The following is a 14,107-nucleotide window of genomic DNA, read 5'->3' on the forward strand; positions in this document are numbered from 1 at the left end:
TGCCAGCATGAGTGTGCTGTTTGCAGCCCAGCAGTTGGCTGGGGCTGCTCTGCCGCTTCCCTGCCTCGGGAACCCCCCAGCCCTCTGGGGAGAGAAGAGAAACAACCCTGTTTTCCTTCCCCAGAGAAGAAAGGCACGTGATGGCTCGGTGAAAAAGTTTATTCCTTCTCTACAGTGACAAAGAAAGAACTATTTCAAGGCCAGCCCCAGCAGCGACAGCTCGCACACTGCTGCTGGGAACAGCTTCACAGCAGGTGCAGCAGAAAACACAACCTGAGACGGCGCTGGCACGGGCAGCCCGGGAGAGCCAGGAATGCGGCGCGGGATGGCAGCCGCGATTCTGCGGCGGCAGTGCTTGGTGGGAGGCAAGCGAGGGGGCCCAGTACCAAATCAGCAGGAAAAGCGTTCCGGGATCTTCCTCGGACGCCTGGAGCAGCCACAGCCCTGCCGAGTGATCCTGGCACTCGCTGCTCCCACGGATCCCAAACCGCGTCCTCCGAGCGCTGGCAGCTCGAGTGCAGGCTGTGAGAAGGCACAGCACGGGGGTGCAGTCTAAAGAAGTTGGGGCTTTGGCATCAAGCTCACCCAGCAGCAGCCGAGGGGAAGGCACGGGGAGCCGGCGGAGCTGGGCCACGCCACCCGGCCATGCCACGGCAGCAGGAGCCAGCACTTGAGGGGCTGGAAAGGCACCGGGGCCAGGGCAGCAGTCACAGGGGCACAGCCAGGACAGAGCCGGGGGGGAAAACCACCCACCCACCCACCCTGCCACTTCCCCAAGGCACAACAGCGAGGGCAGGGGCTGGGGACCACGCTCAGCAGTTGCGAATCACCCACTATGTGCCAAATCACCCATTATGTGCTGAATCACCCACCACACACCAGGCTCCCGGTCCCAGCGGCAGCGAGCGGGGCTCCACCGCTGGGACCAGGCCCCTCCTGTGCCCCAGCACTGAGGCCCGGTGGCTTCACACGGAGCAGCTGCCACCCTCCCGCCCCACCTTCCCCCTCCGAGTCGCAGGTCCCTCCCCTCCCGCCCCACCGAAGAGAATTGCACTGGTACAGCCGGCCCCGCCGCGCCGCCGGGCAGGGGCTCAGTACACTGGCGGCGGCTGATAGCCCTCCGGGCCTTCTGCCGTGTGGGTGAAGGGCGGCTGCTGGTAGCTGTCGTGGCTGATGTTGGGGTAGCTGGAGTAGGGAGTCGGAACCTCCGGGCTGGGGTCCACGTAGCTGCGAGCAAAGTCCTCCACCCCCATCTTGTACCTCTTGTAGGCAAAGGTGATCAGGAGGCCCTGGGGAGACAAGGGGCTGCGGCGTCAGGGCTGCGCGGCGCCAGGGAGCCCCTCCACGCTCCCCCCTGAGCTCCGCCACAGCTTCACTCACCCAGGAGAAGACGGAGAAGAAGCTGAAGGTGATGGCGGCACGGGCCGAGTCAGCCCCAATGTGCACTTCCCCAGCTGGCGTCCAGGCCCACTGGTTGGTCAAGAAACAAAAGCCGATGAACCACAGGAAGGTCCAGAGACCTGCGGGAAGAAGGTGGCGTGAGGGGCTGAGGCTTTGTTCCGCTGCTCCCAGGCAGGTCCCCAGGCTAGACCCTGCTCCCACCGGGCGCCTGCTGCCATGGTGGGGGGGGTCGGAGCCCGGCGCCACCACCCGCGACTCGTCGGAGCGCTCTCAGCAGGCAGCGCGTGGCCCGCGGGCAGCACGCCAGGCGGGAGCGACTCCCTTCGCCAGGCACCGGCAGCCACGTCACGGGACAAGGGCAGCCATTGTAGCAGCAAGAAGGAACAAGCCTTGCCCCGCGGCCGCCGGGTACCTGAGAAGCCGAGGTCCGCCAAGACCAGGTACTTGCGGTCGGTGGCGTTGCTGATCTGGGGGAAGTAGATATCCACCATGAAGAAGAAGATGCAGGCGAGGAAGGCCAGGATGCCGATGCCGATGCCGTAGCGGCAGGCGTCCTCGTTGCGGTTGAAGATGCAGAAGAGCTGGGGGGAGCTGGGCGAGTTGGTGTAACCCTCCCCGACCAGGCAGGAGAAAACGATCAGGGCGAAAACCTACAGAAGGTGGGAGCGGGTGTCCGGTGGGTGGCACCCCGGCGGTACCGGGGACCCTTCCCCGGGACGGGACGGTGGCACCGGGCAGGCAGGACGGGAGGGGAAGGCCGGGATGGGTCGTGCGGGCTCCGGGGCGCGGGGGCCCGCGCCCCGGAGCCCGCACGACCCATCCCGGCCTTCCCCTCCCGTCCCGCCCGCCCCAGTTCCCGGTGGAACTCACCGCGCTGGCGATCCGTGCCAGGACCTGCGGCTGCTGCACGAAACGTGCCAGATCGAAGGCACCGCCGGCCTTGGCCGCCCCGTACGCTCCGCCGCCTCCGCCGCCCTCCATCGCCCCGGAGCCGCCGCCGCTCCTGCGCGGCACCGCCCCGGGGAGGGACGGAACGGGCGGTTCCCGTCGTCTTCCTCCCCCTTCGGGGCGGAGTGGGGCGTGCTCAAGCCGGCGGGATCGGTTCTGCCCCCCCCCGGTCACCCTCGGTGTTCTCCGTGCCCCGTAGAATATTGCAGAGCGGGGCCCGGTCCTGCGGCGGAGGGTCCCGCATCCCCCTCCCCGGTCGGGTCCCGGTGAGAGCGGCCGGTGGAGAAGAGGGGGCTGGGCTTCGCAGAGGGGTGCTCCCGCCGCCCCCCTCGCCCGGTACCGGGAGGAGGCTGGAGGGATGGGATGGGATGGGATGGGATGGGATGGGATGGGATGGGATGGGATGGGATGGGATGGAGGGGCTTCACACCCACGCCGAGCCTCCTCCGGTGCCCCGCGGAGGCGACGGCAGCCCTGGGACTCATCTCTGTTCCCGGTACCAGGGAGGGCGAAGGGCTGCCGGGGACCCGCTGGGGTGGCGGGGCCGGGAGCGGGGCGCCGGTAGGGTGGTCGGGACCCCAGCCGGGGCGGCCGCCGGCCCGGAGCAGCCTCAGTCCGCCCCGGGGGGCTGCGGAGCCCGGTGGTGGGGAGGGGACGGGGAAGACGCTGAATCCCCCCCTGCCCCGGCGCACCGACGGGAGGTGGGAGGGGGCGCGGGCGGCTCGGTCCCGGCGGAGCCGCGCTCCGGCCCCGGGACGGCGCTGGCGGGGGGCACGGAGGTCTCTGCCTGGTGTCCCCCCGCCGGGGCGGGTGTGACCCCCGCGGGTCCTGCCGTGCCCTGCCGGGGTCGGTGTCAGGGGGCGCCCGGGGGCTCCGTCCCCTCCCCGGGACGGGGGCGGCGAGGCCCCGCCCCGCCCCTCCCGCGGGCGGGACCGGGACGGGCCCCGGCTGCGCCGCCTCCGCCATCCGCCCGCCCGCCCTTCCTTCCTGCCGCCGGCAGCGCTAGCCCGGGGCTAGTCCCGGGTTTAGCCCCGCCGTCCCGCTCCCCGGCACGCTCCGGCTGCGGCTCCGTCCACGTCCCAGAGGCGGGCGGGACCCCGGGGCCCCGGGGGAGCCGTGGGATTCGGGGTGGCCGCCGGTGCTGACCCCGTCCGCCCGCCGTGGCAGGGCGGCGTGCCCGAGGGAGCGCAGGATGTCCCGGCCGCCCTCCTTCACCCTCCGCGTCTCTGAGGACACCGGGAGCGATGGGTGAGTGGGGGCCTGCGCTGCCCCAGCCGTGCCCCGCACGCTCGGCCCCGGCATCCCGCAGGCACTGGGTGCCTGTGACGCAGGGCACTGTGGCCGGGCTTTGGGCTGGCACCGGGGCTTTGCCACGGCTCCATCCCCAGGCCCCAGTGCCCAGCCCAGCCCCGGGTGAGTGGGTCCCTGTCCCTGCAGCCAGGAGCCGAGCCCGGACAACGAGGGAGCCCTGCACACGTCCTTCCACCAGCTCATCCTGGAGCAGAGCAGCTTGGTGGAGGCGGGGCTGGAGCTGGAGATGCAGGCGAGGGGCAGAGGTAAAGCGCCACGGTCACAGCTAGGTTGGGGACAGCGTGTATGCCCAGGGCCATCTAGCCTCCCAGACCCCGCCTGGCCAGCTAGGGCTTGTGCCGAGGCCACAGCCAAAGCACTTGTAGGAACCCACTGATGCCTTCACCAGTGCAGGCAGCAGGGCAGACCTGCCCTCGGGGACACACTGGTGAGGCCACAACTGGAGTACTGTGTCCAGTTTTGGGCTCCCCAGTTCAAGAGGGACAGGGAACTACTGGAGCGAGTCCAGCGTAGGGCAACCAAGATGATTATGGGACTGGAGCACCTCCCTTATGAGGAAAGGCTGAAAGTGCTGGGACTCTTTAGCCTGGAGAAGAGAAGGTTGAGGGGGGACCTGATTAATGTTTACAAGTACCTAAAGGGTGGGTTCAAGGACGACGGAGCCAGGCTCTTTTTAATGGTTCCCAGTGACAGGACAAGGGGCAATGGGCACAAGCTAGAACATAGGAAGTTCCGTTCAAATACACGGAAAAACTTCTTTATGGTGAGGGTGACAGAGCACTGGAACAGGCTGCCCAGGGAGGGTGTGGAGTCCCCTTCTCTGGAGATTTTCAAGACCCGCCTGGATGCAGCCCTGAGGGATGTGCTTTAGGCAATCCTGCTCTAGCAGGGGAGTTGGACTAGATGATCTCTAGAGGTCCCTTCCAACTCTGAAGATTCCGTGATTCCGTGACACAGAGAGTATCCCTGGAGAAGGGGACACTCCGGGGGGAAGGTGCCTGGCCCTGTGCTGGAGTAGGGCAGCGGGGCCACGAGGACTGGAGCTGTGGGTGTTCCAGCTCTCACCGCTCCACGTCCTGCCCTCCTTCTCCAGAGCACCCGTCACATCTGGCTTCCCCAGACGCCTGTGCCACGGCCTGGCTGGAGCCCGGGCAGGGCGAGCAGCACCCTGGCTACTCCTCCACCACCCTGCGGATCCTCGCTAGCATGCCCAGCCGCACCATCGGTAGGTGCCACCCGCCCTTCCCCAGGCCAAGAGCCCCTCGGGAGAGCTCTCCCCTCTGCCCTGCTCTGCCGCAGCCGCCCACCCTCCTGCCCTGCTCTCGCCCGCAGGCCGCAGCCGCGGGGCCATCATCTCCCAGTACTACAACCGCACGTCCCGGCTGCGGCGCCGGAGCAGCCGCCCGCCTCTGCAGCAGCTCTGCCGCGCGGCACGGCCCAGCCTGCGGCAGTATGACCTGGAGACTGACCCTGCCATGGCCACACTGGAAGGTGAGGGTTCTCTGGGAGCAGGGGCAGGCAGTGCCGGGCACCGTCTCCATGCCGGGCACCGTCTCCATGCCGGGTTTGGGACGGGCATGCCATGTCCTCGCTGGTTGCATCCTGCTGAGCCCCTTGTGCCCCCAGACAAGCGCAGCCTGCTGGTGAAGGAGCTGCTGAGCCTCTCGCCCAGCCAGCGCAGCCACATGCTGCTCACTGTGCCCCTCAACCTGGCAGAGAAACGCACCCTCCGGTAGGTCCTCTCCCCCACCCCGGCCAGGCGGGGCTCCCGCAGCCGGAGCCATGCCGGGGCCTGCGCCGCCCTCTGACACCCCTCTCTGCGGGACAGGTGGGAGCTGAGCGGGCAGAGGGGCCCCTTGCAGCAGCACGCCCAGCACCGGGCATCCTCTTCTCCCTGCGGCCGGTCCAAGGACTACATTGTCCTCGTAAGTCTGGGGCGCGGGTCTGCACAGCAGCCGCCCGGGGCTCCGGTGCAGGCTCCAGCCCCAGTGCTCTCCCCGGGCTCTCTGTCCCCAGGGCTGCCGGGGGCTCTGGTACCGGCTCCTCTCCCTGCTCTCCGCTGCGCAGCCCTGGCACTACGCCCTGAAGCAGATCGGCGGCCGCTTTGGTTCCAGTGTCCTCTCCTACTTCATCTTCCTCAAGACACTCCTGATGTTCAACATCTTTTCACTCCTCATCCTCTTGGTCTTTGTGGTGGCCCTGCAGGCTGCGTATCCCCCTGCCTCGGTCAACCCCCAGCCCTTCACCGGCCTCGAGCTCCTCACAGGAGCGGTAAGCACTGCCAGATGCTAGTGCCAGCGTCCCCGGGACAGGAGCTGGTCCAAGCCCGGGGCTCAGCCCTGTATCCCTGCCACGGCAGTGCCCTGGTCCCTGCCCTCACACAGCCAGGGCACTGGGACCAGCAGTGCTGTGGCTGCAGAAGGGGGTGCCTGGTGCTGCCCCAGCCCAGGGCTCTGTGTCCCCGGGGGCCGGCACAGATGTGCCAGGCTGAGCAGGGAACCACAGGCACCAGCAAGATCACCGTGGGCCCCATCGTGCGCTTCCCCACAGGGCTACTTCACTCACTCGCTGCTGTACTACGGCTACTACAGCAACATCACACTTAATGACCCCTGCGCCTCCAGCCCCGACAGCAGCGTGTGCCCCCTTGCAGCCCCCCTGCTCCCATACAACATGCCGCTGGCGTACGTGTTCAGCGTTGGTGTCTCCTTCCTCATCACCTGCATCCTGCTGGTGTACAGGTGGGTCGGCAGCACCTCCGGCACTGCCAGCCTTCCCCCTGTGCCCAGCCCCGATGCCCTGACACCCTCCCCCTCGCTGCAGCATGTCCCGCTCCTTCGGGGAGAGCTACCGCGTGGGCAGCTCCATGGGCAACCTGGCTGTCAAAGTCTTCTGTGCCTGGGACTTCAAGGTGATCCAGAGGCGCTCGGTGAAGCTGCAGTGTGAGAACATCCGCACCCAGCTGAAGGTGAGGAGCCGGTTGGTCCCTGCACGCCCTGCGCCTGCACTGGGAATGCAAAGGTGTCTGCAGGAGCCGGTCCAGACCCCGGGGCTCAGCACCCCTCTCTTGCCCACTGCACAGGGGACTCCTGCAGCTGCACATACCCCCTGACCCGACGCTGCAGCACCCCTTTGTCCATCAGCCCTCCGGGTCCCACCTCAGTGCAGCAGGACAAACCCTCGCTCCAGCCCCAGAGCGTGCTTGGCAGCACCGTCCCTGCTCTCTTCCAGGAGCTGCTGGCGGAGCAGCGTTCCCGCTCCCGCTCCCTGAGCCTCTGCCAGCGCCTGCGACACACGGCTGTGCTGTTCCTGGCCTGGGCCCTCTCGCTGAGCACGGTGCTGGGCTGCGTGTTGGCTGTGCGCTACTTCTCGGAGCACATGCACACGGTGAGTGCGGCCCCTCGCCAACGGCTCCCCCAGCTGGTGTCAGGGTACCAGGGAGGGAGGCAGCGGCAGCCCTGGTACAGCTCCCATCCCGGTGTCACTGGGCTCCCAGCAGCCACGCGCTCACGCCGGTACCCGCTCACCAGGTTCATCAGGACCACCGCGCGCGGGGCAGTGGCGAGCGGCAGCAGGAAGCCGTCCTGCTGGTCCTGCCCCTCGTGGTGTCCCTCCTCAACGCGCTGATGCCCCACCTGTACAACTTGCTGGCCATGTGGGAGAAGCAGGAGTCCCCCGTGGTAGAGGTCTACGTGGCGATCTGCAGGTAGGCTGGCCGGGGGCGGGGGGAGCGTCCTGCACCCCCACCTGCGGTGTGGGGGGAGGCTTTGGGGCCGGGCACCCCGTCTGCGGGGCTCGGCCCCTCCGTCCCCAGGGCTCAGGGGCTCCCAGCACCGTTCCTGCTCCCCAGGAACCTCATTCTGAAGATGGTGGTCCTTGGCCTGCTCTGCTACCAGTGGCTCAGCCGGAGAGTCGTCTGCTCGACAGAGGAGGTCAGCACTGCCGTGCGGGGCCGGGCTCTGTGCGGAGCCGTGCCAGGAGCCCATGGAGCCCACCTGAGCCGGCTGGGCCACACCAGCCGGACTGTCCCATGCCCAGGGAGCGCGGAGCAAAGCCAAGGCTGCGGTCCCAGCACCAGCAGGTGGCAGGGCAGGGGTCTGCTGGACGGCACCGCAGGCACCATCGGCTGTCTTGCTGGGGAGAGGGGGGTGACAGCCAGACAAGGGCACCCCAAACACCGGGTGGCTGGGGAAAGGGGAGGAAAAGGTCCCACAGCCCCTCACAGCCCTGGGGAGCACGGGAAAGCCATGGGGGAGGAGAGACCTTGTTGCACGCTCGATGCCACCTTTGCTTGTCTCCCCAGTGCTGGGAGACGTGTGTGGGGCAGGACCTGTATCGCTTTGTGGTGATGGATTTCATATTCACCCTGCTGGACACGCTCTTCGGGGAGCTGATCTGGAGGTAACGTGCCCTGGGAGGGGTCCCCCCACCGACGTGGTGTCCCTGACACAGCCCTGGGTCTCTGCTGCACCCGGGCTCTGCCGCTGTCGGGGGAGAGGGGGGGGGCTGAGCATCCCCCCCAGCAGCAGCGTGGGAGCAGAGCTTCGCTCCTTCCCAGGCTGATCTTGGAGAAGAGGCTGAAGAGGAAGCAGAGACCTGAGTTTGACATTGCCCGAAACGTGCTGGAGCTGATCTACGGGCAGACCCTGACCTGGTGAGGTGCCGTCTTGCCTGGCGCGGCTCTGCTGGCAAACACCTCATGGTCCCATGTGAGCCCCGCAGCTGGTAGGGACCAGGCATGGGAACTGCACGAGTTTTGCTGAGCGGGGACATGGGAGACACCCCCTGAGCCCTGCGTCAGTGGGATGAGAGAGATGGGTGTTCTAGCAGCCACAGCACCTGGGGCTAGCACCTTACAGCCACAACCCGGGAGGTCTGGCTTTGGTGACAGGGTGACAGCCACAGGGGCATCAGCAGCAGAGCGTTCTGGCACCGGTCCAGCGTCCCCTGCCCAGCTGGTCCCCTCCAGAGCTCTGGGGAAGCCGCAGGCTCCAGTGCACACGCAGCCCTGCTCCTTAGTCCAGACCGTAATGGCACTTGCTGCTCTGAAGGGACACGCTCCCCTCCAGCCTGTCCGCTCGGCTCCTCAGGGTCCTGCCTTGCCACCCCCCAGTGCCTCTCTGCAGCCCCCAGCCTTCCCCCCCCCGGCCCGAGGAGGGGATCCATGCACGTGCTGCTGCGTGCCCACTCCCAACACACCCGGGACCCGCAAAGGCCACAGCCACCCCGGGGGTCAGTGACATCCTGGCACAGGCTGCGCAGCAAACCCGGCTCGGCCCTGGTGTGCCTGCTCTTTGCTCTACAAAAGCCTGGCCACGGCTGGGGCCAGTGCCGGCCACTGCCCCCGACTCCCGCGGGGCCCAGAGCCGGCACAAGCTCCCATTCCCCCCTCTCTCCCAGGCTGGGTGTTCTCTTCGCTCCGCTCCTGCCGGCTGTGCAGACACTGAAGCTCGTGCTGCTGTTCTATATCAAAAAGGTGAGAGGTGTTCCCCCCCGGCAGCTCCCTGTGCGTCCCCGTGGCGGGCAGCACGCAGGGAGGGAGGGGGTGATGCTGGGACAGGGTGTCACTTAGCTCCCGGCGGACAGAGGGACGGGGTGCGGAGTGGGGGCTGCTTCCCCAGAGGCAGCAGCACACAGGACTCATCCCTGTCTGCAGACCAGCTTGATGCAGAACTGCCAGTCCCCCAGCAAGCCCTGGCAAGCGTCTCACATGAGCACCGTCTTCATCAGCCTGCTGTGCTTCCCGTCCTTCCTGGGTGCAGCCATCTTCCTCTCCTACACCATCTGGTCGTGAGTACTCGCTGGAGTGGGCTCGGGCCACAGACCCACCGGCTGGCTGGCCAAGGAGAGGGGCTTGGGGAGACGGTCCCTCCCGCCGCGATGGCTCACAGAGCGCATGGTGCCCAGCACGGCACCGTGCCCCTGGCAGGGAAATGCTGCCCAGCCACCGGTCACCGCACAGAGCGTGGCAGCGATTGGCCCGTGCCCATTCCTTCCAGCTGTTCCCAGCTGTTCCTGATGCAGGGCAAGGGGATGAGGACCCCCTTGTCCAGCCACTGGGGATGGCTGGGGCAGGCGAGGCTTGGTCCCTTGTGGGGCTGGACATCTGAGGCTGGGCAGTGCCCTGGGCTGGGGGCAGCGGCTGTCTGGGCTGCCCACCGCTCTGACCGACCCCACCGCTCTGTCTGCTCAGGGTGCGGCCATCAGAAACCTGCGGTCCCTTCCAGGGGCTGGAAACCATCTACAAATCAGGGAAGACCTGGGTGCAATTGCTGGAGAAGTCCAACCCGAACATCACCTGGTTTGCCTGGGTCCACCAGTACTTGGTGGAGAACACCTCCCTCCTGTTCTTCGTGTCCGGGGTCTTGCTGTGAGTAGGGGCCCGAGCCTGAGGCTGAACCTGGGCCCACGCTTTGCGGGTCCTGCTGTCACAGCCCCGAGTGGGGGGGTCTGGGAGCTGGGGTGTCACTCCAGAGCCCTGTGCCCCGGCCTGGTGCCAGGAGTGCAGTGTCTCCCAGCTTCCCGCCCCGGCTGCCACCATCCCATTCTGCCTGTCGTTGCAGAGCTGTGATCTACTTCAACATCCAGGTGGTGAGAGGCCAGCGGAGGATCATCCGCCTGCTGAAGGAGCAGATCGCCAACGTGCGTGAGCTCCACACACTGCCCCTGGCCCATCCCAGCTGCTCCATGCCCTGGTCCAGCTGGATTCAGGCTCTAGTCCCGACAGTGCTGCCACCTGGGACGTGCGAGAGCCCATCCCGCGGCTGCTCACTGTGCTGTCTCTGCTGTTACAGGAGGGGGAAGATAAAATATTTCTCATTCAGAAGCTTCACTCCATTTACGAGCAGAGGGAGAGACGCGCCTGAGTCCCAGGTGAGCCCTGCACGAAGGGGAGAGGGGGCTGCCGGGGTGCTTGGAGCTCAGCCAGGCGCGTGGATGTTCCTCGGCTCCGTGCCGGAGCGGGGCTGGCAGGAGCACCAGAGCCAGCCCAGCCCCAGCAGAGCACCTCTTGTCAGGGAGCGGGAAGGGGCAGGAGGTGATGGGGTGAGCCAGCCTTTCCCTTGCTCTGCTGGCACGGGCGGCAGCGTGGCTGGGGATGAGGGGCCAGGGAGACGGTTGGGCTGCCCCAGCATCCAGCCTGTGCCACAGGACGCTGGATCCCTGGTGGTGCTGCGGCCCAGGGATGGCAGACCCTGCCAGCAGAGCCAGCACAGGGACAGGGTAGGGGACGGGGACAGGGTAGGGGACGGGGACAGGGTAGGGGATGGGGACAGGACTGGGAGAGGGAACAGGATGGGGATGGCGATATTTAGAGAGCCCCATCTTTGCTCTCATCGTGGGGCAGTGACATCTGTCCCTGGCAGCAGACCCTCGGGGGTCTCAGGGACTCTATCTCTCCCCTTAGTGTCACAGTCCCCAGGAAGGAGTGGGACAGGACAGGACTCTGCTCACAGCCAGGGACGGGATCAGCCCCTTTCTAAGCCATGGCGGCGCGGTGCTGGAGGCAGCGGGGCCGTGGGGTGCCGGGGAAGATCCTCTCCTCCGGGATGCAGCAGCCAAGGACCCATTGTAGCACCGGGACGCGCCTCAGCTCTGCAGGGACACTGCGGCACAGGGATGTGGGTGCTCCCACGGCCCGGAGCCACTGGGGCTGCGGCAGGCACAGCAGGACCAGGGCCGGGACTGCCATCGCGCCCCAGGGCACAGCTCCACCCGGGGCTGGCTTGCCAGCAGAGCCCTTCTCCGTGGGCGTTAGCAGAGAACAGCTCTTCCCCCTGCCAACACCAGAACAGCTTTGGGCTGTTTTCAGAAGCCTTTGGGGACAGTGAAGATTTCTGGCTGGAGAGAACCTGCGTCCCCCTCTGCGCTGCCCAGGGACGGCTGCCAGGCACCGACCCAGCTCCCGCCCCGTGTCTGGCTCGCCTGGAGGAGAGCAACTGGCCAACACCCCCATGAATGAGGCCACTTGGCCCCCCCCGGGCCAGGCAGCCCTCTGGCACACTGCAACTGCCAGGACGGGCACAGGAAAACCACCACGGTGCTGAGGGCTGGGCAGAGGAACCCCAGCCGCAGGCTCACCGGGCCCATTAAAGCGTAGCTGCACAGGAGCCCTTCCAGCCTTTGGACCTGTCGGGCTAGAAGCGGGCAAGTGGGTTTGGTGCGTCAATGTTCGTTAGAGGTGGTGACTCATCAGCCAGGACAGGGTGTGCTCAGGCTCCTCACCCCTGCCACTCGGGCTGCCCTGGGAACACCTCAGCTCAGCCCACACCGTGGGAGCAAGGACCAGTGCCACCTCATCGCGTACGGCCCCGGGAGCCACTTGCCATCGCGGTGTGGTGTCCCTAGCCCCGGGAGCCACTCGCCATCGTGGTGTGGTGTCCCTAGCCCTGGGAGCCACTCGCCATCGTGGTGTGGTGTCCCTAGCCCTGGGAGCCACTCGCCATCGCGGTGTGGTGTCCCTAGCCCCGGGAGCCACTCGCCATCGTGGTGCCATGCCTGCAGCCCCAGGAGCTGTTTTCCACCCCGGCACACCGACAGCAGCCCCCAGCCCCGGAAAGCCGGCTGCCCCCGTGGCATGGCACCCATAGAGCCAGGGCAGGTTGTGCCGTGGCGTGTACCAGGCCCCTGCAGCCACAACTACCCCCTGACTTGGCACTCGCACTGACGAGTGCCACAGCTGCCCGCACGGCAGCGTGCCGGGCTGGGCTCTCCGTGCCGGCACAGACAGGAGTCCACAGACCCAGCCGTTCTCTGGGCCTGAGCAGTGCTGGGGACTGCGGTTCATGAGATGTCCCTGCCTGAGGCACTCCTGCGGCTCAGCCTGCCCTGGCTCCCAACACCCACCCACGTCCCCTGCGGTCTTTCCCCGGGTCACTCCACACAGGGCCAAAGCTCCCAGCAGGAGCCCCACGTGCACTCGGCCTCCAACCCGGGGGCCATTACTAGCCCCAGCCCTCCTTATCCCAGCCCGGGCACTGCCACAGCCCCCCGTGCTGGCACAGTCTGGCCTCTGAGGCTCCTGCTCATCCCTTCCCCAAAAGGCCGGGGTTTCCACCCAAGCACGGGGCAGCTGCCAGCCTGGACAGTACAGTGGAAGTTTTACTGACAAGTCCCACAGATGTCCTGTCCCGTGACGCCATGCTGGGCCCCGATCCTGGCCCCGCTCAGGGCAGCTACTCGCCGGCCACCGCTGTCGGTGACGGGACTCGCCTGAGCTGCCACGGGGTCAGGGTCAACGGGGGTCTCCGAGGGCAGCCCGAAGCCACTGCAGGACGTCGGCCAGGCCGGTGCCGTCGCGGGCGCTGGTCTCCAGCATGGTGATGGGCTGCGTGGCACAGGAGACGATGTCCTGCATGCGGAACAGTGACTTCATCTCCGCCAGCGACATGTAGCAGGGCAGGTCACTGCAGCCGGGAGGGGAAGGGGCCACGTTAGCCCCCTGCCGTGGCTCTCCCGCCCGGCCCGGCCTCCGCCCGCGGGTCTCCGCAGGCGAAAGTGCGGCTGCTGCCCCCCAGGACGTGCCTGGGGGGCATCACCTGACAGAAGGGACATGGGAGCCCACCGCAGGCCCTCAGCATGTCCCCCCCCAGGCTCTCCCCCCCCTCACATCTTGTTGAAGAGGACGAGCACGGGCACGGAGGCGAGCTGCGCGGCGGAGAGGACGGAGAGCAGCTGGACGCAGGAGTTGGAGACCTGGCTGGGGTTGGCGGCGTCCACCACGAACTGTTGGAGAAGGAAAGCGGTGTGTGGGGCAGCCCCGGGCCAGGGAAACCGAGGGAACCGCGGGGCTCGACGCCCCACAGCGGGGCAGGGGCCAGCGCCGAGCCCCGTGTCCCCCGGCCGGGGCCCTCCCTCCGGGCCACGGCTCGAGACGGGGTCGCCGCCGTCGTGGGGTCCAGCGTGGCGGTGGCTCACCATGAGTGCACTGCACTCGCCGTAGTAGCTGGGCCAGATGGGCCCCATGCAGCCGCCCAGCTCCCGCACCGTCGCCTTCCGTGGCAGCCGCAGGTCGGTCAGGTTGGTGCCCACCTGCCGGGACGGGGGCGGGGCTGGTACGGCCGCACCGGCGCCCCCCGCCCGCACCGGGCCTGCTGCCCGCCTGGCCGCCCCCGCCGGGCCCTGCCTACCGTGGGCAGCGTGGCCGGGGGGTCGCCCAGCCCCGCGGGACCCTCCTCGGCGCTCAGCTGTGCCCACCGTTAAGGACTCGACGGCGCCCGGGACACGGCCCGACTGGGACCCCCCCTCGCCCCGGGACCCCCCGCCCCGCCGGGACCCCGGGACCCTCCCCCGCCGGGACCCCCCCCGCCCCGCCGGATATGACGCAGCCGCCGCGCCAGCAGGCTCTTGCCGCCGCCCGCCGCTCCCAGCAGCAGGCACGTGGGCACGGGCCGCCCCGCGCCCGCCATCCGCCCCGCCCCGCCGGAAGGAGCCCCGCCCTCTGCCGGAA

The 14,107-nt window shown here is 68.0% G+C and overlaps 3 protein-coding genes across 6 annotated transcripts; 1 reads left to right on the top strand and 2 right to left on the bottom strand.

Annotated features, from left to right (window-relative positions):
- Nucleotides 1-143: 143 nt before the first annotated feature.
- SYNGR2 (synaptogyrin 2) lies at nt 144-2,437 on the bottom strand. The gene is made up of 4 exons (XM_063352269.1): nt 2,272-2,437; nt 1,814-2,051; nt 1,381-1,520; nt 144-1,289 (listed from the first exon to the last, which is right to left on the bottom strand). Exons 1-4 carry the CDS (start codon nt 2,380-2,382, stop codon nt 1,092-1,094), a joined length of 687 nt encoding a protein of 228 aa, XP_063208339.1. The 5' UTR covers nt 2,383-2,437; the 3' UTR covers nt 144-1,091.
- A 113-nt stretch (nt 2,438-2,550) lies between these two features.
- TMC6 (transmembrane channel like 6) lies at nt 2,551-12,477 on the top strand. Of its 4 annotated transcripts, none has more exons than XM_063352263.1 (21): nt 2,551-2,685; nt 3,517-3,597; nt 3,787-3,905; nt 4,754-4,885; nt 4,993-5,151; nt 5,287-5,392; nt 5,489-5,585; nt 5,677-5,931; nt 6,211-6,401; nt 6,484-6,628; nt 6,892-7,047; nt 7,191-7,366; nt 7,511-7,592; nt 7,964-8,061; nt 8,219-8,314; nt 9,061-9,136; nt 9,317-9,450; nt 9,854-10,030; nt 10,224-10,302; nt 10,455-10,533; nt 11,066-12,475. In XM_063352263.1, the coding sequence occupies exons 2-20, from the start codon at nt 3,542-3,544 to the stop codon at nt 10,524-10,526; spliced, it is 2,406 nt and encodes an 801-aa protein (XP_063208333.1). In that variant the 5' UTR covers nt 2,551-2,685; nt 3,517-3,541; the 3' UTR covers nt 10,527-10,533; nt 11,066-12,475. The 4 variants fall into 4 exon arrangements, with proteins under 4 accessions (XP_063208333.1, XP_063208334.1, XP_063208337.1 ...); XM_063352264.1 differs by having other exon boundaries at nt 2,567-2,615; XM_063352267.1 differs by lacking the exon at nt 2,551-2,685 and having other exon boundaries at nt 2,773-3,597; nt 5,728-5,931; nt 11,066-12,477.
- A 253-nt stretch (nt 12,478-12,730) lies between these two features.
- On the bottom strand, nt 12,731-14,093 carry ARL16 (ADP ribosylation factor like GTPase 16). Its single transcript, XM_063352058.1, has 5 exons — nt 13,978-14,093; nt 13,788-13,845; nt 13,576-13,689; nt 13,268-13,383; nt 12,731-13,064 (listed from the first exon to the last, which is right to left on the bottom strand). Exons 1-5 carry the CDS (start codon nt 14,064-14,066, stop codon nt 12,893-12,895), a joined length of 549 nt encoding a protein of 182 aa, XP_063208128.1. The 5' UTR covers nt 14,067-14,093; the 3' UTR covers nt 12,731-12,892.
- Between the last annotated feature and the right edge of the window lie 14 nt (nt 14,094-14,107).

This window comes from Chroicocephalus ridibundus, chromosome 14 (assembly GCF_963924245.1).
Source record: "Chroicocephalus ridibundus chromosome 14, bChrRid1.1, whole genome shotgun sequence".
NCBI classification, from domain to species: domain Eukaryota; kingdom Metazoa; phylum Chordata; class Aves; order Charadriiformes; family Laridae; genus Chroicocephalus; species Chroicocephalus ridibundus.

Excerpts from the sequence above, each read along its gene's own strand:
- SYNGR2 (XM_063352269.1), bottom strand. The coding sequence starts at position 2,382 with ATGGAGGGCGGCGGAGGCGGCGGAGCGTACGGGGCGGCCAAGGCCGGC. Across the intron at positions 2,052-2,271 it reads TGGCACGGATCGCCAGCGCG|GTTTTCGCCCTGATCGTTTT; the intron begins GTGAGTTCCACC and ends CACCTTCTGTAG. Across the intron at positions 1,521-1,813 it reads GGCGGACCTCGGCTTCTCAG|GTCTCTGGACCTTCCTGTGG; the intron begins GTACCCGGCGGC and ends TTCTTCCCGCAG.
- TMC6 (XM_063352263.1), top strand. The coding sequence starts at position 3,542 with ATGTCCCGGCCGCCCTCCTTCACCCTCCGCGTCTCTGAGGACACCGGG. Across the intron at positions 5,932-6,210 it reads TCGAGCTCCTCACAGGAGCG|GGCTACTTCACTCACTCGCT; the intron begins GTAAGCACTGCC and ends GCTTCCCCACAG. Across the intron at positions 10,031-10,223 it reads TTCGTGTCCGGGGTCTTGCT|AGCTGTGATCTACTTCAACA; the intron begins GTGAGTAGGGGC and ends CTGTCGTTGCAG.
- ARL16 (XM_063352058.1), bottom strand. The coding sequence starts at position 14,066 with ATGGCGGGCGCGGGGCGGCCCGTGCCCACGTGCCTGCTGCTGGGAGCG. Across the intron at positions 13,690-13,787 it reads CCCCGGCCACGCTGCCCACG|GTGGGCACCAACCTGACCGA; the intron begins GTAGGCAGGGCC and ends CCGTCCCGGCAG. Across the intron at positions 13,065-13,267 it reads CTCGTCCTCTTCAACAAGAT|TGACCTGCCCTGCTACATGT; the intron begins GTGAGGGGGGGG and ends TCCCGGCTGCAG.